Source organism: Mauremys mutica, chromosome 5, assembly GCF_020497125.1.
Source record: "Mauremys mutica isolate MM-2020 ecotype Southern chromosome 5, ASM2049712v1, whole genome shotgun sequence".
Lineage (NCBI taxonomy): Eukaryota > Metazoa > Chordata > Testudines > Geoemydidae > Mauremys > Mauremys mutica.
In genome coordinates, this window is record NC_059076.1 from 2,763,341 (window position 1) to 2,786,930 (window position 23,590).

The following is a 23,590-nucleotide window of genomic DNA, read 5'->3' on the forward strand; positions in this document are numbered from 1 at the left end:
GCAAACATTTGGAGGGTGGTAAGGTGATAGGGAATAGCCAGCATGGATTTGTAAAGAACAAATCGTGTCAAACCAATCTGATAGCTTTCTTTGCTAGGATAACGAGTCTTGTGGATAACGGAGAAGCGGTGGATGTGGTATACCTAGACTTTAGTAAGCCATTTGATATGGTCTCACATGATATTCTTATTGATAAACTAGGCAAATACAATTTAGATGGGGCTACTATAAGGTGGGTGCATAACTGGCTGGATAACCGTACTCAAGGAGTAGTTATTAATGGCTCCCAATTCTGCTGGAAAGGTATAACAAGTGGGGTTCCACAGGGGTCTGTTTTGGGACTGGCTCTGTTCAATATCTTTGTCAACGACTTAGATGTTGGCATAGAAAGTACGCTTATTAAGTTTGCAGATTATAACAAACTGGAAGGGATTGCAACTGCTTTGGAGGATAGGTTCATAATTCAAAATGATCTAGACAAATTGGAGAAATGCTCTGAGGTAAACAGGATGAAGTTTAATAAAGAGAAATGCAAAGTGCTCCACTTAGGAAGGAACAATCAGTTTCACACACACAGAATGGGAAGAGACTGTCTAGGAAGGAGTACGGCAGAAAGGGATCTCGGGGTTATAGTGGACCACAAGCTAAATATGAGTCAACAGTGTGATGCTGTTGCAAAAAAAAGCAAACATGATTCTGGGATGCATTAACAGGTGTGTTGTGAGCAAGACACGAGAAGTCATTCTTCCACTCTACTCTGCGCTGGTCAGGCCTCAATTGGAGTATTGTGTCCAGTTCTGGGCACCACATTTCAAGAAAGATGTGGAGAAATTGGAGAGGGTCCAAAGAAGAGCAACAAGAATGATTAAAGGTCTAGAGAACATGACCTATGAAGGGAGGCTGAAAGAATTGGGTTTGTTTAGTTTGTAAAAGAGAAGACTGAGAGGGGACATGATAGCAGTTTTCAGGTATCTAAAAGGGTGTCATCAGGAGGAGGGAGAAAACTTGTTCACCTTAGCCTCTAAGGATAGAACAAGAAGCAATGGGCTTAAACTGCAGCAAGGGAGGTTTAGGTTGGACATTAGGAAAAAGTTCCTAACTGTCAGGGTGGTTAAACACTGGAATAAATGGCCTAGGGAGGTTGTGAAATCTCCATCTCTGAAGATATTTAAGAGTAAGTTAGATAAATGTCTATCAGGGATGGTCTAGACAATATTTGGTCATGCCAAGAGGGCAGGGACTGGACTCGATGACCTCTCGAGGTCCCTTCCAGTCCTAGAGTGTATGAATCTATGAATCTATGAAATACACCTGCAGTGGAGCACCCACAGGGACACTACTCAAAGAAGAATGATACTTCCTTCCTCCCACCCTTTGTCTTACAGTATCTCCTCACTTAAAGTCATACCGGTTAACGTTGTTTTGTTGTTACATTGCTGATCAATTAGGGAACATGCTCGTTTAAAGTTGTGCAATGCTCCCTTATAACTCGTTTGGCAGGCATCTGCTTTGTCCACTGCTTGCAGGAAGAACAGCCCATTGCAGCTAGCTGGTGGGGGCTTGGAATCAGGGTGGACCAGCAGCCCCCTATCAGCTCCCCGCTCCCCTAAGTTCCCTGTGCAGCAGCTGCCCAGCAGGCTAGCAATTGCCGGCAGTTCAGCTGTCCCTCCCCCCACTGCAGCAGGGCTGCCCAGAGGATTCAGGAGGCCTGGGGCAAAGCAATTTCAGGGGCCTCTTCCATAAAAAAATTGCAATACTATATTCTCGTGGGGGCCCCTGTGGGGCCCGGCGCAAATTGCCCCACTTACTCCGCACCACGGGCGGCCTTGGGAAAAATAAACCTGCATCTCGGCACAAACCCAGTTTTGAGAAAACTTCTTTACAAGGTATCACTGGTTCTCAGCATCAGCTAGTGCTAAAAGGCACTAAAGCTCGTTAAAAGGGTTGGACAAATATTTTCAGTCAAAACTTTTTCTGGATCAAAAACTAGGGGTTTTTAAAAAGCAGAAAAAAATCACGGACAATGTCTGCTTTCTTTCAAAATTTGTTTTTTTTTTTAATTGAAAAGCTGAAATTAGTCTGCCAAAACCTGAATATGGTTTGGGGTTTCAGAAGTGCGTAGCCAAATATTTGCTGCTTCCAGTGTTTGATTGTTTAAAGAAACAATAAAAAAAAATGCTTAAAAAAATCCAGAACCACCTCAGCTTGTGACCAAATGCCTGAGCCCATCCAGGCAGAGATTTTTCCAGGTTTCTGATACTCTGCTGGCTTCCTTGACTCATATCTATCTCCATAACTTTGGGTTAATTTAGGTTAGAACATAAGAACAGCCATACCGGGTCAGACCAAAGGTCCATCCAGCCCAGTAGCCTGTCTACCGACAATGGCCAATGCCAAGTGCCCCAGAGGGAGTAAACCTAACAGGTAATGATCAAATGATCTCTCTCCTGCCGTCCGTCTCCACCCTCTGACAAACAAAGGCTAGGGACACCATTCCTTACCCATCCTGGCTAATAGCCATTAATGGACTTAACCTCCATGCACTTATCTGTTTCCTAGAGACTGGCTCCATGGGGTCCCTCACAAACTGGAGACGGTTACTGTGGGTTTGTCTTTAGTTATAGCTTATGTACATACACCACGAACTGAGCATTTGAGCTTGTTCCAGAATCTGGGATGAGCCTATGTTGTGAAAACTGAAATGCTCAAAATAGCACATGCATGTGAATGGACACAGGGTGCTAAAATTAAATTAACACAGGGGTTCTCAAACTGGGGGTCAGGACCCCTCAGGGTTCACGAGGTTATTACTGGGGGTCGCGAGCTGTCAGCCTCCACCTCAAATCCCACTTTGTCTCCAGCATTTATAATAGTGTTAAATATATTAAAAAGTGTTTTTAATTTATAAGGGGAGGGTCACACTCAGAGGTTTGCTATGTGAAAGGGGTCACCAGTATAAAAGTTTGAGAACCCCACTGAATTAACCCCTCTGAAGCCTCAGGCAATGCAGGGGAGGGGGATCTCCCTTGGTAGGGTTGGGAAGGATATTGGTCTTCTCATGTGATCCCTCCCCCAGTGGCTAATTTTAAACGAAGCTGCCCTCCCCTGACATGAATCTCCCTATGGCACTGAAATTAAATACAGACTATAACTCAGCATTTGAGAAGTGAAAGGGATGGGAGCCCTAATGGAAAAGCTAACAGCTTGGCTCTTCTGCAAGCCTCAAACTGCTGAATGAGCTTTAGGGTAGGGAAGGCTGTGCCTCCTAAACAGCCTGGCCTTGCCCCCTATCCGACCCTCACCCACTTCCTGCCCCCCAACTGCCCACCCCTCTCAGAATCCCCGACCCATCCTGCTCCTTGTCCCCTCACCATCCCCCAGAGACCCCACCCCAACCACCACCCCGGGACCCCACCCCTGCTCCCTGTCCCCTGACTGCCTGGACCACTATCCACCCCCCCACTGAGTCCTGACAGACCCGAAAACGCCCACAATCCACCCCCCCCATTCCCTGTCCCCTGAGCAACCCCCAACCTCTGCCCCTTCCCTATCCCCTGACTGTCCCCAGGACCTCCTGCCCCTTCTCCGACCCCAGCCCCAGCCACTTACCCCCGGCTCCCCCTTCACCTGGAGCCTCAGCTCATCCAGGACCGTCCCTGAACAGCTGCAGGGCAGCTCCAGCAGGGCCCCTGAGCCCCTCCCCGCTCAGAGCCGCGTGGTCAGGGGGCGGGGCTGCGAGCTCCGGGCCGAAGGAGGGAGCTGAGCTCAGCCTGGAGCTCGCAGCCCCGCCCCCTCCCCACGCGGCTCTGAGCGGGGAGGGGCTCAGGGGCACCGCCGGAGCCACGCTCCCCCGCTGTCCAGGGACGCTGCTGGATGCACTGAGGCTCCGGGGGAGGGGCAGAGGCGGGGTCAGGCGGGGCCGGGGAGGGAGCCTCGGCCGTTATCTTGGGGGCCCCTGTGGAGCCCGGGGCCTGGGGCAAATTGCCCCACTTGCCCCCCCTCTCTGGGGGGCCCTGCACTGCAGTGTGCTGCTCCTGCCCTCTGCCTTGGAGCTGCTCCCCAAGCCTCCTGCTTGCTGGCGGGGTGAGGGGGGAAGGGGCTAATGTAAGGGAATCCCCTCCCCCCCGCTCCTGCACTCGCTTACCCAATCTCCATATACAGCAGGGGGAACACACAACAGTCCCAGAGGGAGCTTCCTGGCAGCAGCTGAGGTGGATCTCAGCTTGCTGATCTAATTAACAAGGCAGTGTCCTTCAGACAGGGATCAGCTACTTAAAGGGGAAATGCACATCTCTCTCTCTCTCTCTCTCACTCACACACACACACAGAGTTTGTCTCTGCCATGCTGTCTCTCTTCCCTTCATTCCTTCTGCCTTGTAGATTGTGAGGCTACATTAACAACAATGAGTTAACCCTTGAGGGCTCAGCCAATTGCTAGTTCATCAAGAGAATACAAGATGTTACTGCCCCTAGCAGTGGTGGACTGCACCTTTCAGAGGATCTGGCCTGAGCCAGTTGGAACTACTTGTTGTCATGCATAGGCTCATGTCAGGCAGTGCTGACTGTAGGGTACTGGAGACTGTGTTAAAATGACAAGTTTGCATTGTAAGTGTGAGGGGGCTCCTGGTCCTGCTTGAAGGCTCTGTCAGTGTGTGATCTGGGGCCTGAGCACATAGAAACACAGATTATTAGGGTTGGAAGGGACCTCAGAAGATCATCTAGTCCAACCCTCTGCTCAAAGCAGGACTGATCCCCAAATGACCTCCTCAAGGATTGAACCCTGGGTTTAGCATGCCAATGCTCAGACCACTGAGCTATCTCTCCCCCTACCCTTATGAATGGCCAGACCAGTGGTCCAGCTAGTCCAGTGTCGTGTCTTCCAACAGTGGTCAGTGCCAGAGGCTTTAGAGGGAACGAACAGAACAGGTCAATTACCAAGTGATTCATCCTCTGCCCAGTCCCAGTTTCTGGCAGCCAGAGGTTTAGGGACACCCAGAGCATGGGGTTGAATCCCTGACCATCTTGGCCATTGATGAACCTGTCCTCCAGGAACTTATCTAATTCTTTTTTGAACCCACTTATATTTTTGGCCTTCACAACATCCCATGGCAACAAGTTCCACAGGTTGACTCTGTATTGTTTGAAGAAGAACTTCCTTTTGTTTGGGTTAAACCTGCTGCCTAATAATTTTACCTGGTAACTCCTGGTTCTTATGTTGTCTGAAAAAGTAAATAACACTTCCCTAATCACTCATGATTTTACTGATTTATATCATATCCCCCCTTACTTGTCTTTTTTCTAAATTGAACAGTCTTTTAAATCTCTTCTTACATGAAAGCTGTTCCATACCCTTAATCATTTTTGTTATCCTTTTCCCTATCTATTTTTTGAGATGCGATGACCAGAACTGCACACAGTATTCAATAAGTGGGCGTACCATGGATTTATATAGAGACAATATGATATTTTCTATCTTCTTACCTAGCCCTTTCCTAATGATTCCCAGCATTCTGTTTGCTTTTTTGACTGCCGCTACACATTGAGTGGATATTTTCAGAGAATTATCCACAGTGACTCCAAGATCTTTCTTGAGTGGTAACAGTTAATTTAGACCCCATCATTTTATATGTATAGTTGGGATTATGTTTTCCAATGTGCATTACTTTGCATTAATCAACATTGAATTTCATCTGACATTTTGTTGCCAAGTCAGCCCGTTTTGTGACATCTCTTTGTAATTCTTTGTAGGGAGCTTTGGACTTAACTCTCTTGAGTAATTTTGTATCACCTGCAAATTTTGTCACTTCACTGTTTACCACATCTCCAGCAGCCGGTGTGCAAAGAGCCAGCCTAGACAAGGAGGCAAAGAGTTGTGCTGCTCTGCCATAAACTCACAGACTTTAAGGCCAGAAGGGACCATCATGATCATCTAGTTTGACCTGCACATCGCAGGCCACAAAACCTCACCCACCCACTCCTGTAATAGACCCATAACCTCTGGCTGAGTTCCTGAAGTCCTCAAATTGTGCCATGATGTGTTTGTTTGATTTAATATTCTCCTAAGTGAGTATTTGATGTTACTTTCTATTCTATCATTATTCCATACTTTCTATTATGGCTCCATATCTAGCTGGCAGCCGGTATCAAGTGGAATGCTCCAAGGGTCAGTCCTGGGGCTGGTTTTGTTCAATATCTTCATTAACAATCTGGAGGATGGTGTGGACTGCACCCTTAGCAAGTTTGCAGATGACACTAAACTGAGAGGAGTGGTAGATATGCTGCAGGGTAGGGATAGGATACAGAAGGACCTAGACAAATTAGAGGATTGGGCCAAAAGAAATGTGAGGAGGTTCAACAAGGACAAATGCAGAGTCCTGCACTTTGGACAGAAGAATCTCATGCACTGCTACACACTAGAGGCTGAATGGCTAAGCAGCAGTTCTGCAGAAAAGGACCTAGGGGTTACAGTGGACGAGAAGCTGGATATGAGTCAACAGTGTGCCCTTGTTGCCAAGAAGGCTAACAGCATTTTGTAGGGGCATTGCCCACAGATCGAGGGACATGATCATTCTCCTCTATTTGGCATTGGTGAGACCTCATCTGGAGTACTGTGTCCGGTTTTGGTCCCCACACTACAAGAAGGATGTGGTAAAATTGGAAAGAGTTCATCAGAGGGCAACAAAAATGATTAAGGGGCTGGAGTACATGACTTATGAGGAGAGGCTGAGGGAACTGGGATTGTTTAGTCTGCAGAAGAGAAGAATGAGGGGAGATTTCAACTACCTGAAAGGGGGTTCCAAAGAGGATGGAGCTAGGCTGTTGTCAGTGGTGGAAGATGACAGAACAAGAAGCAATGGTCTCAAGTTGCAGTGGGGGAGATTTAGGTTGGATATTAGGAAAAACTTTTTCACTAGGAGGGTGGTGAAGCACTGGAATGGGTTACCTAGGGAGGTGGTGGAATCTCCTTCCTTAGAGGAGACAAAGCCCTGGCTTGGATGATTTAGTAGGGGATTGGTCCTGCTTTGAGCAGGGGGTTGGACTAGATGAACTCCTGAGGTCCCTTCCAACCCTGATATTCTATGATTCTGTTGTTCCTGCCAAATTTCTGGGGGTTTTTCCTTTATTAAGTTTAAAATGTAAGGTTAACTCCACAGTGCTGGTTTGCCTCCGCCTCTCCTCAGGGTAGGCATAGCCTAGCCAAGACATGGATCATTGCACAGTTCAAGCCTGTCTCTACTAACTTCTTCTCTTTTCTCCAAAAAGGACACTTATTCCCATCTTTAATACCATCTAAGAGACTGTCAGCCACAGGTGCGGGTGGGAGTTCCTTCTAAAGTCTTTCATTAAAGACAAAGGGAATAGGGGATGTCATAAAAACAAAAATCTCATGTAATACTTTACATTTCAAATGCTTTACCTGTTTTCCTTCTTTTCTGTATTTTTAATGAAAGGTTACAAGATTTTTAATGGTGTGTTTGCCATGGTACAAAGCAGGCTGAGGTCTCTGGATACCAAACCCCAAAGGTGTTTAACTCTGTTTAATGTTGAACAGTGCCATGGTTGTGCTGTCATCTTTAACTGTTTATTCCAACTAAATTACTACAGCAGTGCTGGGGTTCTGGAGGCCATGCAATGTCATCGTGTTACGTTAAAACCATACATGCACTTTCTGGAAGCATGCATTTAACTTCTCTGTTTATGTGCTAGGAGCGTAACACTCATCAGCAGGAACTCAGACACAGAAATTCTCACTTGAGTCCCTAGTGTGTTGGACAAAAGGGCAGTTATCACAATCATGGGGGCTTATCCAGTGTTTGTATTGATTGGGATAGAGAAAGTACATAATCTACTGGTGCACAGGTCACGGGTTCCCTGTCCCATTCCACAGAGGAGAGGAGCTGTTACAGCCCCAGCTAAAGAACCTGGCTCTGTAAACTGGCTCACAGGGGGCCTGTAACACACTCACAGTGGGTCACATCCACAAGCCTGTTTTTTAATTTATCGTTATTAACAACAACAGTAGCAGTAATAGACACTCACGTATCTTTTTCTTCAGTTCAGCTTGCTGAGCATCTAGGGGGGAGAAGGTGACATGTAAGATTGCAGTGTCACATTTACAGTGATATCACTCCTGTTAATGAATGTCACTGGGCTGTAATTACTAAGGCCCGGTGCACAGATAGCATATCTAGCTATGGTGGTTAGGGGTGTGATGTTTTACCCAAATAGTTATAGTGATACAACCCCTAGTGTGGATGCAATTACACTGGGACAAAGGTGCCTCATAGCGTTATAGCTTCTCCCCTTCCCCAGTGGCAATAGCTCTACTGGGGTAAGCGCCTTCATCCCTATCTAACAGGATCCACACCAGCCACCTGTGCTGCTTTCCATATCCTGGTAGGGTTACAGCAACACAGTGGTTGGATGTAGACAAGGACTATGTTTAAAGGGGGTGGATGGTGCCATCCCCCATCGCCCTACATGCTTTCAATGCCCTTTGGGTCTAACTAGCCTCACCAGCCCCATAAGTCTTGCTGGATGTGGGAGGGACCTTGATGAATAGCTCCTGCTCCTGGTTGCCTGCAAGCAGGCCTGTTCAGTACAGGGACATTAGCAGGCAGCTTGGGCAGTGGATGGGATGATGAGCTGGGTCTCAGGAGACTTGGGCTCTATTCCCAGCTCTGCCACTGACTTGCAGGGTATCCTTGGGCAAGTCCTTTTCCTGCTTTGTGCCTCAGTTTCCCCCCTGCCCTTCACGTGCCTGCCCTAATTAGATTATAAACTCATTGGGGCCAGGACTGTCTCCCAATAGGTGTGTGTGGTGCTCACAGATGCTAGTGTGATACAAGTGACAATACAGATCCATGGCCAGTTTTCTAGGTCTCATTCCTGCTTCAGACTGGGCGACTCCAACGTCCACTGAGCACCTAGGGACAGGTACATTCTATTCTACAATGAGATCCAAAGGGGTGACTCTACATCTGGTGCTTCTCAGTTCACACACAGAGTCGTGGCTCATCCAGGACATCCCCCCACCCCAGGGTAAGTTCAGCTCCTCTCTTCCATTGCTCATTCCCTCTCCCTCCTGCCCTCTCACTGACTTCACTCAAATCTCTCTTCATGGCATGGGACTGAAGCCCCCTGGCAGCCTTCTCTGAATTCAGGAGACCCTCTCTCCGGTCCCACAGCATTCCTTCCCCTCTGTCACCCTACCTTTTCCTCTGTGCTGCTTCCAGAAGCAGTAACTGGCCAAGAGGATGAGAAGAAACACACCAGCCAGGGTCACGGACAGAGCCACCTGGTAGGGATTGGTCCTTGGGAGGAACACATCTGCAAGGCAAAGTTACATTGATTTGAAACCCAGACAGAATTGATGTGGCAGCAGCAGGAGTTAAGGGGAGTCTGCAGCATCCTGTGGTGGTCTGGGAGGATCTCACAGGCTTGTTTGGTCTGCCTTTTGAGAGCGGAGAAGTGGATCATCCCATGAGGCTGAGGGAAGCCCAAGCTTTAGCCTGGTCACTGAACTTGGCTAGGCCCTGGCTACATTGCTGATAGGCCGTCTGCTGTGAGAGCCTTTGTTCTGCTGGTGCCGAGCACTCTGGCTGTGCTGGGCTCTGACCTGCTCATGTCTGGCCTTAGGGATGGGCACCTGGGAGACTGCCCTGGGCACTGTCAGAGGAGCTCGCTGCCAGCCAGCACAGGAGTGCAGCAAACTCCCAGAGGCACCATGTGAGGGGGCACCCAGATTTCTCCTGCTTCCTCCTGGTGGAGGAACATGGTGGGGGAGCCGCAATGCACAGATACAGCTTGTCCCCGCAATGTTCTTCCGTGCCCCCTAGGGAGGGGGCAGAACAAGGAACAATGCCAGGGCTCCCTGCATCCAGGCCACTTGCCCCATCTGGGCTGTGCTGGGAGGCATCAGGAGCTGCTGCTCTCTGCCCCACCCCCCTTACCCAGCCCAGGGGAGCAGTGACCTGGATGCATGGAGCCATGATGCTGCTCCTCGCTCCCCCCTCACAGCCCCCTAGGGGGCACAGAGGAAGGGGGGGAACGAGGAGCAATGCGAGCGAGGAGTTGGAGGGGAGAGGGAGCAGCAATGCCAGCTGCCCCTAGCATCCAGGTCTCTTTCCCCACCTGGGTGCAGGAAGGGAGTGAAGGGCTAAGAAAGAAGGGGTGCAAAGGGGGCTGGGGAGAAGGAGGTGGAGGGGTGGAGCACAGGAGTGTTGCTGAGATTAGGGGTGAAGGGGGTGCAGTGCAGGGGATGGGGCACAGGATGGGAGTGCAGGGCTTTGCTGCGAAGGGGGTGCAGAAAGGTTTAGGGGGATGGGGAATAGGAGAGGAGAAGGGAGTGTAGAAGGTGGTTGGGGACGAGGGGCGCAAGAGAGTTAGGGAAGAAGGTGGCACAGTGCAGGGGTTGGGGTGCAGGAGGGGAGTACGAGGCTAGGAAAGAAGGAATGTAGGAGGGAGTTGGGCAGAAGGGCTGCAGGGGTTGAGGCACAGGATGGGAGTGCAGCGTTTAGAAGAGAAGGGGGTGCAGAAGGGTTTAGGGGAGATGGAGCTGGGGAGAACAGGGAGCAGGAGGGGTTGGGGGAGAAGGGTTTTTTTCATTATTATTGTTATTGTGTATTTTACAAATAGTTTCACACATACATCTCAGATTAGATGTGTGAAATCCCACTCAGTTTTATCAGTGAGCGCCACCTCTCAGCTTCCCTGCACTAGCACAAGATAGGTCCATCTCTCCCCGCCCCCACACACCTGCCTGATTCCCTCCTTCCCTTACTCTATTCTTGGGAAGAGGCAATGGGACCCTGGGGCTGTGGGGAGCCGGTGGAGGCCTGGGGCAATGGGAGGGCACCCACAGGGGTCGGGGCAATAGGGGGGCACTGCATCCATAGGTGCCAAGGTGGAAAAATACAAGGTCACCCAGGGTGCCATTTTCCCTAAGGCCGGTCCTGGACCTGCTATGTGCATCTTCACTGTTTTCTCTTGGCCGAGACGGGGGTTGAGGACAGAGCAGGACAGGTTCTGGTTCGAAGCGTCTGTTATAACAGCAGCACTGTGAGTATCAAACAGCCCGTCAGCCCGCTGGGATATTTTCTCCATCACTGGTGCTAGTCGCTGCCCACTGAGGTCTCTCCACAGCACTTGGGGCTCCGGATACCATCCAGCCGATTCACACACCACGTGGATCCCTCCATGCTGATAGCCATCGACAGAAAGGTGAGGGGTGGAGCCCAGACCTGGAAGGGAATGGAGTGAACCTGTGTCACTGCTACACCCTGGGGCCACCAGAGAACTGCACTGGTGCAGACTGGAGTGGCGGGACTGTGGCAGTGTGAGCCCAGCGGTGCAGCAATGTCCTCACTCACCATGAGGTTACATACAGATCTACCACGTGATGGGTAGATCACACACAAAGCTCCAGTCACCACCTGTGGCTGCACAGACCTCAGGGTATCTCACAAGTCATAGACACACCGTGCTACCTAGAGGTCTTCTATCAGCTCCTGGAAGCAGAGGCTTCTGGGAGATTTCCACAAACTTTCTCAGTGCCCAAGAAAATTGTGGGAGAAGGGGTCATGCTCCCTGGGATGAGCAGCCACGTCTGGGGCATGTCCCCAGAACAGAGGTCAGGGAAATAGGCAGGGACTGATCCTTGCTCAGACAGATGCCCCAGCAGCTGGGGGGTGGAGGAACTGGACATGGAATTGGTTACTCCAGGGGGTCTGAGGAGTTGGCAGCCGACGCATCAAACCCATTAGCAGTCGGCCTCGTTCCCTAGGTCTCTGGTGCCTTTCCTGTGAGAGGTGACTAGTCGGAGCAGACCAGAACCGTGGGGGTGGGGGTGAGACACACCATTGACCAGTGCTCACTGGTGCTGGGAAGAGTAAACAACACCCCGTGCTACTGACCAGCCACCTCTAGTTCCAAGACAGCTTCTTCATGAAAGGTGGGTGATTGGAAGAGGCAGCCGTAAGTCCCTTCATCAGAGAGGGTGATGTTGTGTATCCTCAAGGAGACAGTCCCATTAGCAATACTGTCCTTCAGTAGCTTAGTCCTGCTTCGATACGGTGCGATCTGCTGGCCAACCTGATCTCTCCCATCCCGATAGAGATGGACAATTGCAGAGAACGTGGATCGGAACCAGCGCACCTCCATGCTCTCAGCGCTCATCCTGGGGGAGAGGTGACAGGCTAGCAGAGCATCTTCTCCCACAAGGGCCCTGATGGGGCGATCGGGTCCAATCACCTTGAAACTCACTGTAGAAGGAACCAGGACAAATCAAACTGTAGCTAACATGGAACTAGGAATATTTCATTGCAATGGAAATGGGAATTTACTGTAATATTTTTATCAACAATGTGTGTCTCCCCACCAGACTCTGTATTGTTACCCCCAGAATGCACAAGGGTTAAAATGCTTCTCCAGACAGATGGACGACATGAGATATGGGAAATATGTTACCACCTGGTTCCATACCAGAATAATTAAAGTGAACTAAATACAACCTGCATCTGTGAACGCAGGATCCAGTCTGGAAGAGAAAAAGAAAGAGCCAGGGCTGGGGCATTATCACTTAATGGCTGGGGAGCCAATGCAGGTTGGACATTGGAACTCAGCATGGTTTGGCAGCAGGAGAACAGGGGATGAGGAGTGTCAGGGAGCCTGTGTTAAGAACACTGTTCACAGACACACAGGACCTTTCGTTCAGCACTCAGAGGCAAAGGGACACAGAGAAAGTGTCCAGATGGATGCACGGCAGCATGGCTCAGTGGAGCCCTGGCTTCAGCCACTCTGAGCCGTGTTTTAACCCCTGCCCCTCTGTGCTAACCCAAGGATTTCCCAGCACTGTGTTCCAGCTGAGTAATACACCCTATCCTGTAGTCACTGGGCAGAGCTCACCATGAGAAACAGGAGAGCTAGAGCCCAGAGGCCAGTCTCAGAGGCACTGAGGCCAGGTGGCTACCCTCTTGGAAAATGTGACCCCTTGGGGGTCTGGCATGCTGAAGGGTTACTCCCAAGAGACTTTTAAAGGCAGGGCAGACCACAGACATAGTGACAGCCATATAAATGGAAGCAATGTGATGCTGTGAGCCCCGAGAGGCTGGGGGACTGTGTGGGACTAGAAGCCACGAACACCTGCATCCTGTTCCCAGCTCTGCCACTGACTCTGAGTGGCCTTGGCCCATCATATACAGATGGATTCTGGCCTTTTCACCTTCCTCTGGCAGAGTAAAGGGGGTTGGGCAATCCCCTCTGCAGAAGTGGCTCAGGGCTGGAATACTTGACCATATCCTCAGAGCACCAAAGTGTATCACATGGTGTGGCTGGAGCACTTGGCGTTCTGCCAATACCAGGGCTGCAGAGCAGCTGTGGAGGCTGCTGCAAGCTAGAGCAACCCTAGGGGTGCTCTAATTGACACTGGGGGCTGTTGCAGTCCCTGGAACAGCCCAGGATCCTGGAGATGCAAAGGTGGCTAAAAGCCAGGCTCTATCCTGGGCTGCACCTCCTGAGAGGCAGAATTTCATCTTAGATTTGGCACAATATCTCCTTAAGGCCTAATTACATCTCCTAGGTGATCTTCTCACTGAGACCTTTACTACACTGTTAGGAAAACATTTTAAAATCCTCCTTCTCCTAGAAATCAACTCCTCTTTTCTTGTCATTTTTTCCTGGCTTCCTATAACATATCAAATATGTATCATTATTGTGCTTTACATTCCACCTGCTTTCAGCCATGTCTCAGAGTTAGGCAGAACGCTCAGAGGGACTGTAACTGATCACTTTATCAAAATTACTGCTGGTTGAAATTTTTTTATCAAAACTTTTTTTGACAAAATGTGGCTTTTTGAGCAAAATGAAAATTTTCAATTTCAGTCAAAAATTTCCCTTCATGTTGAAAAAACATAAATAAAACTTGTCTGAAAACTGAAAATTTGTCAGTAAAAAAATACATTCTCAGTCAGGTTACTTCTCAGGTTTTGGACAAAACAAACAAAGAAAAAACAATTGGTAGGAAATTTTGAAAAATAGTTTAAATAAATTATTATTATTAATAATTGGAGACATACCAATCTCCTAGAACTGGAAGGGACCTTGAAAGGTCATGGAGTCCAGCCCCTTGCCTTCACTAGCAGGACCAATTTTTGCCCCAAATCCCTAAGTGGCTCCCTCAAGGTTTGAACTCACAACCCTGGGTTTAGTAGGCCAATGCTCAAACCACTGAGCTATCCCTCCCACCATAAATAAAACTTCCCACCAACAATAATTGGCCTTTTCAAACCACTTCTAATCAAACCTGATTCAGCCAGGTTTCCGCTTTTTTAATTTTTGCCATTTGAAAATCATCTTTGTAACTTTATGTAAATTCTCCCAGAGTTTGGAAGAGTGTGACCAAAGCCCTGCTGTGCCTGGGAGCTACTCCTTGTTTTCCCACCCTCCCCAGCTAGCCCCCACCCTCCCTCCAAGCCAGTCTGCCCTTTTCTTCAGAGCACCAGAGGGGAAATCCTGGCCCCACTGGTGCCAGTGGGAAGATTATTACCAGGTGTCTCCTAGTATCTCCACTACCCAGCTCTCCCCCGAGTTGTGAACACTCAGACGCATCCCTGGCCCCCAAAACTCTCCATTGCATTTCTGGACAAAGGTTTCTAGTTGCTGAGGACAGGACCAGGCTATGGGCAGTTTCTAGTTGTTGAGGCCATTCTACGGAACAGATTGTCCCTGCAAGCAGGACCCAGCTATACATCCCCACTGCCCCTAGGGGCAGGACACATCCCACTGAACCAGAAATCAATCAGCCTCATGGGGACATTTTTGGGCACAGCCGCCACCTGCTGCCAGCTGGAGACTTGCTGTGAGGACCTCTTGTAGGCCACAAGACACAGTTATTGCCCAACACTCCCTTGGTCCTCTGCCCACCAGCTGCCACCTTTGCTGCTCTGCTCATAACCCCTGAGTTTCCTCAGACAGAGCTCAAACTGAGGGCCCAGCCTTCCCCAGCACAGCTGCTGGCTTCTGTGGGAGCCAGACTAGGCCCTAAAGCCCCAGGAATCCTACCTGAGTCCAGCCGGGGAAGGTGAAGAGAAATGAGGAAAATGGTGAAGCCAAGCAGCGGCAGTGACTTCACGGAGCCGGGGCACATCGAGGAATCCTCCATCTCCTTGATGTCCAGACGACCACACAAGCCCTGGGTGAGTGAGTCAGTGAGCGTGACCCTGCGATCCAGAACATGAGCGCGGTAAATAGGCAGAGCTGGTGTGACTACGCTGACTCCACTGGGCACTGGAGTGTGACAACCCCACATTCAGGCCAGACCTTTCAGAGGTGCCCAGCACCTGCAGCTGAGACCAGATTTTCCAAAGGACTCAGCGCGTTGGGCGCCCAGAAAGTGCTGAATTCTGCTGACAGTCTGGCCCAAACTCAGGCCAGCTCCAGCTCTGGCACAGGAATAAACCCACTCTGAAAGGAACGATTTCTAGACAAGTTCCAGAACTACTGGCTGAAAGCTCCCCGGCCTACACGTGCCCTCAGCTCAGGGAACTCTGTGCTGGTTCAAAACTGCAGCCCTGTGCTACAAAGAGGGCTTGGGGGGGTCTTTTTTAAACCACACACAAGGCAGCCCCCTGTGCCACTCCTCATGGCAGAGGGTCCTGCTGCCACCCAGCTGCAGCTCATAGCGGGAGGAGGTGGTCTCCCAGCCTCCGTCCCTGTCCATCTGGGAAAGAGACTCCAGCCTGCCCAAAGGCGAGTCTTCACAGCCCTTGCCAGTCTAGCACACCGTTCTTGTGTGGGTTGTCTCTGATGCAGCCACTGAAAATGGGGGAGAAGGGCAGGGCCCAGGGAACGCTGTATAACTGGGGCCCTGGATTGTCACAATCCAGCCCATAAGGGTGGACTGGCATCCCAGGGTGGGCCCAGCTGGAGTCAGTGCATGCTGGCTGTACAGCTGGCTGAGGGCCTCAGGCAGCACCCTGAAGCAGGACTGGTCCCACAGGGCTCAGCAAAAGCCTCAGGCAGAGAAAGTCCCCTCCGGGGAATCAGGTTCCTGGCACCAACAAGATCAAACAACCTAGCAGAGCCCTGGGGAATTATCTTTGTGTGCAGCTCAGTAATAGAACAGGGGCATCAGCAACATCAATCAACTGGGGAAACTGTCATGGCTTCTAAAAAGAAAATTCATTGCTCATTAATTGGTTAGAATTCTTTGAATGTGCCAAAAGGGATAGTAGATGTAATTTACTTGGACTTTCTAAAGGCCTTTGGCGCAGTTCCTCTCAAGAGGCTACTAAAGAAATCAGGTCATGGGGGAGAGGCAAAATATTGTCATGGATCAGAAACCTGCTTGGCAACAGTGGGAATAAATGGTCAGTTTTCATCATGGCCAAAGATTAACAGCAGGGCCTCAAAGTTCTGTACTAGGTCCTGTGTTCTTTCATAGACTTATTCATGAGCTGGAATGGGGTGGTGAGGGGTGGTGAGGTAGTGATAGATGATGGTGACACGAAGATATTGAGGTTAGTCAGGCCGTAAGAGGGCTGTGAGGAATAGGTGACCAGATGTCCCATTTTATAGGGACAGTTCTGATTTTTGGGTCTTTTTCTTATATAGGCTCCTATTACCCTCCACCCTCTGTCCTGATTTTTCACACTTGCTGTCTGGTCACCCTAGTTAGGAACTTCAGAGAGACCTGAACAACGCAGGAAATGGGCAACAGGAGAGTAAATGAAATCCAGTGTCAATAAATGCAAAGTATCATACACCAAAGGGGAAAGTCTGAACTCCTCATCCAAATGGACTGTACCAACTCAGGAGAGGACCTGGCCATCGCAGAAGTCTGCTCAATGGAGACCTCTCCTAAGTGAACAGTGGCAGGCCAAGAAAGCTAATAAAACATTGCTCTGTGGGGTGGGGGGCTTTTACCAGCAACACTGCAGGAAGCCTGGGGTTCCTCCTGTATTGGGTGGGCCTGAGAAGAGGAGAGGCTGGAAGGACCCTTAGCCCTGGACTTCCAGCTGTTGCTTAGTAAAGCTAATGTTAAAAAAGTTACATAATATTTACACTGGTTAAGAAAACAATGTCTGTACATCTAGGTATAATGCTTAGATTATCCATAAAGACAAAGTTTGTTTTAAAAGTCAAAAGCACAAGAAATACATAATCATCAATAACCCAAATTAAAGGGATTACATTTAACAATTCAGTTTAGATATTAGAATCCAAATACTTGGGTACATCACTCATGAAAAGTTGTACAGAGAGTTGGTTGGGAAAGCAAATACATCAAGCAATGAGTGAAAATTGTCCCTCAGTAACTGAGAATTTGGGGCAGGTTGTCCATTGGGATTTCACTGGGAACTGAGCCAATCAGGCTCTTTCTATGCCATCCCTGAGTACTTGGTACTGGCCACATTTTGCTTTATGCAGCATTGTTTATTTGTGGAGTCACATGCCAAAGAAGGTGGGTGGGGGCAGTCGGAGGCCGCATGGAACTTGGAGCTCATCACCCTGCAGCTACCAATTCTCCCTGCTCGTTCCAGCTTTCAGCAGTAGTTTGCATGGAGTGTTTGCAGATCAAAGGCAGACAGCACCGGGTGAGCATGAGCAGGGACCCTCTGTAGGGAAGCCCCATCTCCTGGGCGGACTGGCTGAGTTGTGGGACATTGCTGCTGGGGGGGTGGGGGGGCAAAATGAGGCAGGAGTTAAATAACTGGTGTCCCCAGGCAACTCTGACACCTCCTTTAGAGGACAACATGCATGACTAGCTCTCATATTTATTATTAGCCTGTCTGTAGAGTGAAATACCAGTCAAAATATGCCTGCAAAGAGCTCCGGATGCCCGAACAATTTATTAGAGTCACAATAGCTGGCGCCCACCCAGCAGGAAAACATTATCCCCCATACACAATGAATGAACTCAGCCAGCCAATAAATCAAAGCTGCAAAACTGCCCCGTTAGCCGCCCAGGAACAACTCTCAACCCTCTCCCGTAACTCTATCCAGTAAAGAAGAGCCCGTCAGGCTCTGGTGAAGGGGCTGGTCCCTTGTGATGTATCCTGGAGCCTGACAGGTTCTTTCTGATTGGAAGCCAGAGCAGGGAGCTCTGGAGGTACGAGGATATTGGTTGGGTAAAGCACATGCAGTGGGAGCATGTCAGCTGCCGCACCCCTTGATAGGGCTGCCCTGCACTACCCTTCCCCTGCTGACCCAGGACAAGGGATTTAAAAACAAGATAAAGAATGAAAAAATCCTGCCACCTACCTTATGAAACCAGGAGAAACTTCTCAGCAGTTACAGAATTGCTGTCCTCCAGCTACAGTCAGTTACATGGGCCCCTAGTCCAGGAGGTGCCTCACAATTAATGAATTGAAGTGAGGCTACGAAGCAAAATCATTTTGGAAAAGAGAATCAGTTGGGTATCAGTCTGAACTCGTGCAGTTTTCTGTTAATGCTTGTTCAATGGCTGAAGAATTTATTCTTTATTCCTGCACGTAGCAAGGCTGAAGAAGAAAGTGAAAGAGTAAAGCAGAGCAAGGGGGTTCGCCAGAGGTTAAAAATCATTTTTGCTGCTTTTTAGCAAAACTGACAATCACAACCACCACTCTTCCCACAGCTGCTGGCCCACAGCTCCTCACAGCCTGGAGAGTAGGGTCAGGGCCTCCCTCACTTATCCAGCTCTGACTCAAATCCAGCCCTCCTACCAATACCCCCTACTCCAAATATCCCGGGTTAAGTGACTTGTCCAACATCCTGGCTCTTCCTGCAGCCTCCTCCTCATTCCCTACGCAGATGTTCTATCACATTATAGGATGTGCTAGGTAAATTGGTCTGTGTGTCTCACTGGACTTAGCAGAAGTGGCTCGGCAGAACCAAGCACACAGATTTGGCTCAATCAGTCTGAGACACACTGTGGCCATGTGGGAGAGACCTGTCCTGATCCTAAAGCTACTAGAACTGAGCTTGTGCAACATCTCATGTTCAGGTTCGCTGTTACCTCATCTGTTAGAAGGGGGACAAGGGTCCTTGATGGTCTCCTCAGGTAGGGACATGACACCTTGATCAATAATAATACTGTGAAGCGCAGAGAATTGTTAACACGAGTGAGTGGAAGAAGTGAGACTAGACCTCATGGTCTCCTGGCTCCCAGGCCAGTGCACCTCCCTCTAGCCTAGGGGTGTTAATCTCATTCTGTGCAGGGGGCCAAATTCCATTGTATTATGAGCTCTGGGCCAGAGCATCCATTTAGGGCTCACCACTCTCCTCATTCCAAAGTGACGCCCTCACCAGCCTCCATGGGAGATTAAGAGCAGTAATAGAGTAAATTCCCTGTTCATTATCATCACCGTGTTACTTCTCCAGGGCCTTGTTATCGTGCTCAGCATCACTCAGTGGGGAAAACGCTCACCACTGTGACCACCATTCTCTGTCCTTTGATCCTCCTCCTTCCCCATCCTCTTGTTTCCCTGCTTTCCTTTTTCTCCCCTGCCTCTTCCTGTCTTCCCTTGGCATTTCCTTCCCCTCAGCTACTCCCACTTCACTCGCAAGGTTGCCCTCCCACCCTCTACCCTAGCCCAGCTACTAAAATGGACAGCAGTGAAATAGTTCATGCTCAGGTTTAAACACAATTGTTGGGAGTGGGGAGCCGAAGTTCTGCAGAATTTAGTGTTAGCGCTGGGCCTTCTCATCTGTGGTTCAAGAAATGAGGTCTAATAGCTTCATATTATCAATTCTGGCCCTTGGTTCAGGTCCCACACAGAAGATGTCAGCAGTGGAAGTCCACTGCTCTGAGTTTGTGGGCTCCTGTTCTTCACTGTGTCACCCATTTGCCAGACTAATCCAATGGGGAAGCCCTAGGAAACAGGAGACAGTATTGGACAACATGCCTCCAGACACCAGAAGGAGACACACGTGCAAAGAGCTCAGGGCCCATTGGTCCTCGGTTGAGTCACCGAGTTCCTGAGGCAGGAGGAATAAAAGGCTCTCCCTCCTTTGGGGATCAGAGGAGTCCCACTAGAACAGAGGTGGGTAAACTATGGCCCATGGGATTGTCCTGCCAGGCCTTGAGCTCCTGGCCGAGGAGGCTGCCCCCCGTCCCTCCCCTGCTGTCCCCAGGGATGGGAGGTCCCGAGGGCAGGGCCAGGCTGTTTGGGGAAGCACAGCCTTCCCTACCCAGACCTCCATATAGTTTCGTACCTCTATGTGGCCCTCGGGCTAAAACGTTTGCCCACCCCTGCACTAGAGGACAATTGTTTTTCATTCAGTGTAGGTTAAAAAAAATCAGCTCACAATCAAGGTGTCCTAGCTCAGCAATGCCTTGTTCAAATAACTCGTTTTCCCCAATAACTTGATCTCACCCCCGACAATCAGGCTGAGCTGACTTATCTTTTGGAATTTAGAGAGGATGAAAAAAGTAAGTTTTAAACAAAAACTTCATTGCAAACTGAACTCTGCAGAGGCTACTGCCTATGTCTCCAGCTCTCCTCCAGGGGTCATACTGATTTATGCCAGCCGATATCCTGGCAAAGGTTTCCGATGGTGGAAGGTTTACCAGGAATCTAGGTTACGGTGGCACTTCTTGTGTTCACAGCACACACAGAGAGAAGTTGTGTGTGGGACTAGATGTTGGACTAGATGACCTCCTGAGGTCCCTTCCAACCCTGAGATTCTATGATTCTATGATTCTATGAAGTTAAATAAAAACATAACTTTTTTTCTCAGAATTCAGAACACACACACAAGAACCCAACACTAAGAAGAGAGACAAAGCAGGCTGCTCCGTAAAGCACAACTCTCCCCAACTTACTTTAAGCTGGCTGTCTGCAAACTGACTGCTGGCACAATCACAAGCTTATCTACAGAGCCCTCTAGCCTGCAAGTATGACCAGGGAATTCCTCGCTCCCCACCACACACCCTTACAGTGATAGCTGGCAATTCCAACACAGTCAGACCTCAGTACACCTCAGCACTGAGGCCCTCTAATCTCCCCTACACTCAGGCAGCCATTGAGGGTCGGTGCAGCCCAGGGAAGTGGGTACAACCACGGCTGCCAGGGAACAGACACTATTTCAGTCTGTGAATAAACAGACACTATTTCAGTCTGTGTTACAGGAAAATGGAAAAGGGACTGCAAAGATCTCTGCGCATTTTAGTAATTTCTGCAGCAATTTTTAAAGTATCATAGAATCTCAGGGTTGGAAGGGACCTCAGGAGGTCATCTAGTCCAACCCCCTGCTCAAAGCAGGACCAACCCCAACTAAATCATCCCAGCCAGGGCTTTGTCAAGCCTGACCTTAAAAACCTCTAAGGAAGGAGATTCCACCACCTCCTTAGGTAACGCATTCCAGTTCCTCACCACTCTCCTAGGGAAAAAGTTTTTCCTAATATCCAACCTAAACCTCCCCCTCTTCAACTTGAGACCATTACTCCTTGTTCTGTCATCTTCTACCACTGAGAACAGTCTAGATCCATCCTCCTTGGAACCCCCTTTCAGGTAGTTGAAAGCAGCTATCAAATCCCCCCTCATTCTTCTCTTCTGCAGACTAAACAATCCCAGTTCCCTCAGCCTCTTCTCATAAGTCATGTGCTCCAGCCCCCTAATCATTTTTGTTGCCCTCCGCTGGACTCTTTCCAATTTATCCACATCCTTCTTGTAGTGTGGGGCCCAAAACTGGACACAGTACTCCAAATGAGGCCTCACCTGTGCTGAATAGAGGGGAATGATCACATCCCTCGATCTGCTGGAAATGCCCCTAATTATACAACCCAAAATGCCATTAGAACTTCTTGGCAACAAGGACACACTGTTGACTCATATTCAGCTTTTCGTCCACCGTAACCCCTAGGTCCTTTTCTGCAGAACTGCTGCCCAGCCATTCGGTCCCTAGTCTGTAGCAGTGCATGGGATTCTGCCGTCCTAAGTGCAGGACTCTGCACTTGTCCTTGTTGAACCTCATCAGGTTTCTTTTGGCCCAGTCCTCTAATTTGTCTAGGTCCCTCTGTATCCTATCTCTACCCTCCAGCGTAGGAAAGTGAGAGCCCCAGACAGACTCCCATCCATAGGAACAGCTCCCATGAAGAACAACAGAGCCTCACCCAGAGCAATCAGGGGCTGACACTCACCTGCCTGCTGGATCCTATAGGGAAGGGCAGAGGCTGGTGGTGGAGGAAGGGGTCCTACCTTCAGAACTACCAGGTCTGTGTTGCAAGTGAACGTCTCAGTATTTACGGTAGCATTGCACGTCTGACTCCAGTCTGTTCAGACAGATATTGCTGGTTAACTTACAGCAATTTTATCTGAACAGAAACATTTTCCATGCATCTAGAATCTTCCAATTGAAAGTGAAACCATCACTGGTAAATTACAGGAATCTCATTTATGGTACACAGAGATAAAAGATTTTAAGAAACACACACACAGTCCAAGGGTGGTGACAGCTTTAGTTTTTAAGGCATTTTCCTGCTCGCTCAGTCACTGTCACAACAATTTCTGTCATACACATATGCCAAGGCTTTCTGCCCCCACAAGCACTATATTTTTTCTGACTGAAGCAGTGTGCCAGAGGGGTGCAGAACTAATCAGACCTCAGCAGTAGTCCTTGTCCAAGGCAGAAGAGGCCTTGCTGCAGTTCCAGGTAATTCACAAGTTTTCTGGTTCAAAATAAAACAAACTCACTGAGAGGCCACATTCTCCTTCCACAGTGGAGAATAAACAACAAGAGCCATACTCTGCCCGGCCTTCACACAGGTGGGCAGTGTGAGCACAGAGAGGTTTTTCCCTCCCTCCTTGCATAGCCTACATAAAGTCCCCCCCATCCTGTGCCAACAGGACTAGAGCAGGGCAGACAGGGCAGGGCAGCCCTATGAAATGGTGCAACAGCTGACATGCTCCCCCTCCATGTGCTCTAACCTAACCAATATCCACCTACCTCCAGAGCTTCCTGCCCTGACTTCCAATCAGAAAGGCCCTGTCTGGCTCCTGGGTTCAGGAGAAGGGACCAGCCCTTTCACCAGAGCCTAACAGGCCCTTCTTTATTTGATAGAGGGTTGAGGGCTGTTCCTGGGCGGCTAATCATAGAATCACAGAATCACAGAATATCACGGTTGGAAGGGACCTCAGAAGGTCATCAAGTCCAACCCCCTGCTCAAAGCAGGACCAAACCCAACTAAATCATCATAGCCAGGACTTTGTCAAGCCTAACCTTAAAAACCTCTAAGGAAGGAGATTCCACCACCTCCTTAGGTAACGCATTCCAGTGCTTCACCACCCACCTAGTGAAAAAGTTTTTCCTAATATCCAACCTAAACCTCCCCCTCTTCAACTTGAGGCCATTACATCCTGTTCTGTCATCAGATACCACTGAGAACAGTCTAACTCCATCCTCTTTGGAACCCCCTTTCAGGTAGTTGAAAGCAGCTATCAAATCCCGCCTCATTCTTCTCTTCCGCAGACTAAACAATCCCCGTTCCCTCAGCTTCTCCTCATAAGTCATGTGCTCCAGCTCCCTAATCATTTTTGTTGCCCTCTGCTGGACTCTTTCCAATTTATCCACATCCTTCTTGTAGTGTGGGGCCCAAAACTGGACACAGTAC

General features: G+C 49.3%; 1 protein-coding gene across 1 annotated transcript in view; it reads right to left on the reverse strand.

Moving 5' to 3' along the window:
* The window catches only part of LOC123371950 (butyrophilin subfamily 1 member A1-like), a 37,543-nt gene extending 15,276 nt beyond the window's left edge, over nucleotides 1-22,267 (reverse strand). Inside the window, exons 1-7 of the mRNA XM_045019865.1 lie at nucleotides 22,121-22,267; nucleotides 18,262-18,500; nucleotides 15,061-15,218; nucleotides 11,916-12,263; nucleotides 10,962-11,243; nucleotides 9,214-9,330; nucleotides 8,041-8,073 (exon numbers count right to left, since the gene is read on the reverse strand). Coding sequence (XP_044875800.1) covers nucleotides 8,041-8,073; nucleotides 9,214-9,330; nucleotides 10,962-11,243; nucleotides 11,916-12,263; nucleotides 15,061-15,160 — 880 coding nt within the window. The 5' untranslated portion in view covers nucleotides 15,161-15,218; nucleotides 18,262-18,500; nucleotides 22,121-22,267. The remainder of the gene's footprint in view (nucleotides 1-8,040; nucleotides 8,074-9,213; nucleotides 9,331-10,961; nucleotides 11,244-11,915; nucleotides 12,264-15,060; nucleotides 15,219-18,261; nucleotides 18,501-22,120) is intronic.
* Nucleotides 22,268-23,590: the final 1,323 nt, after the last annotated feature.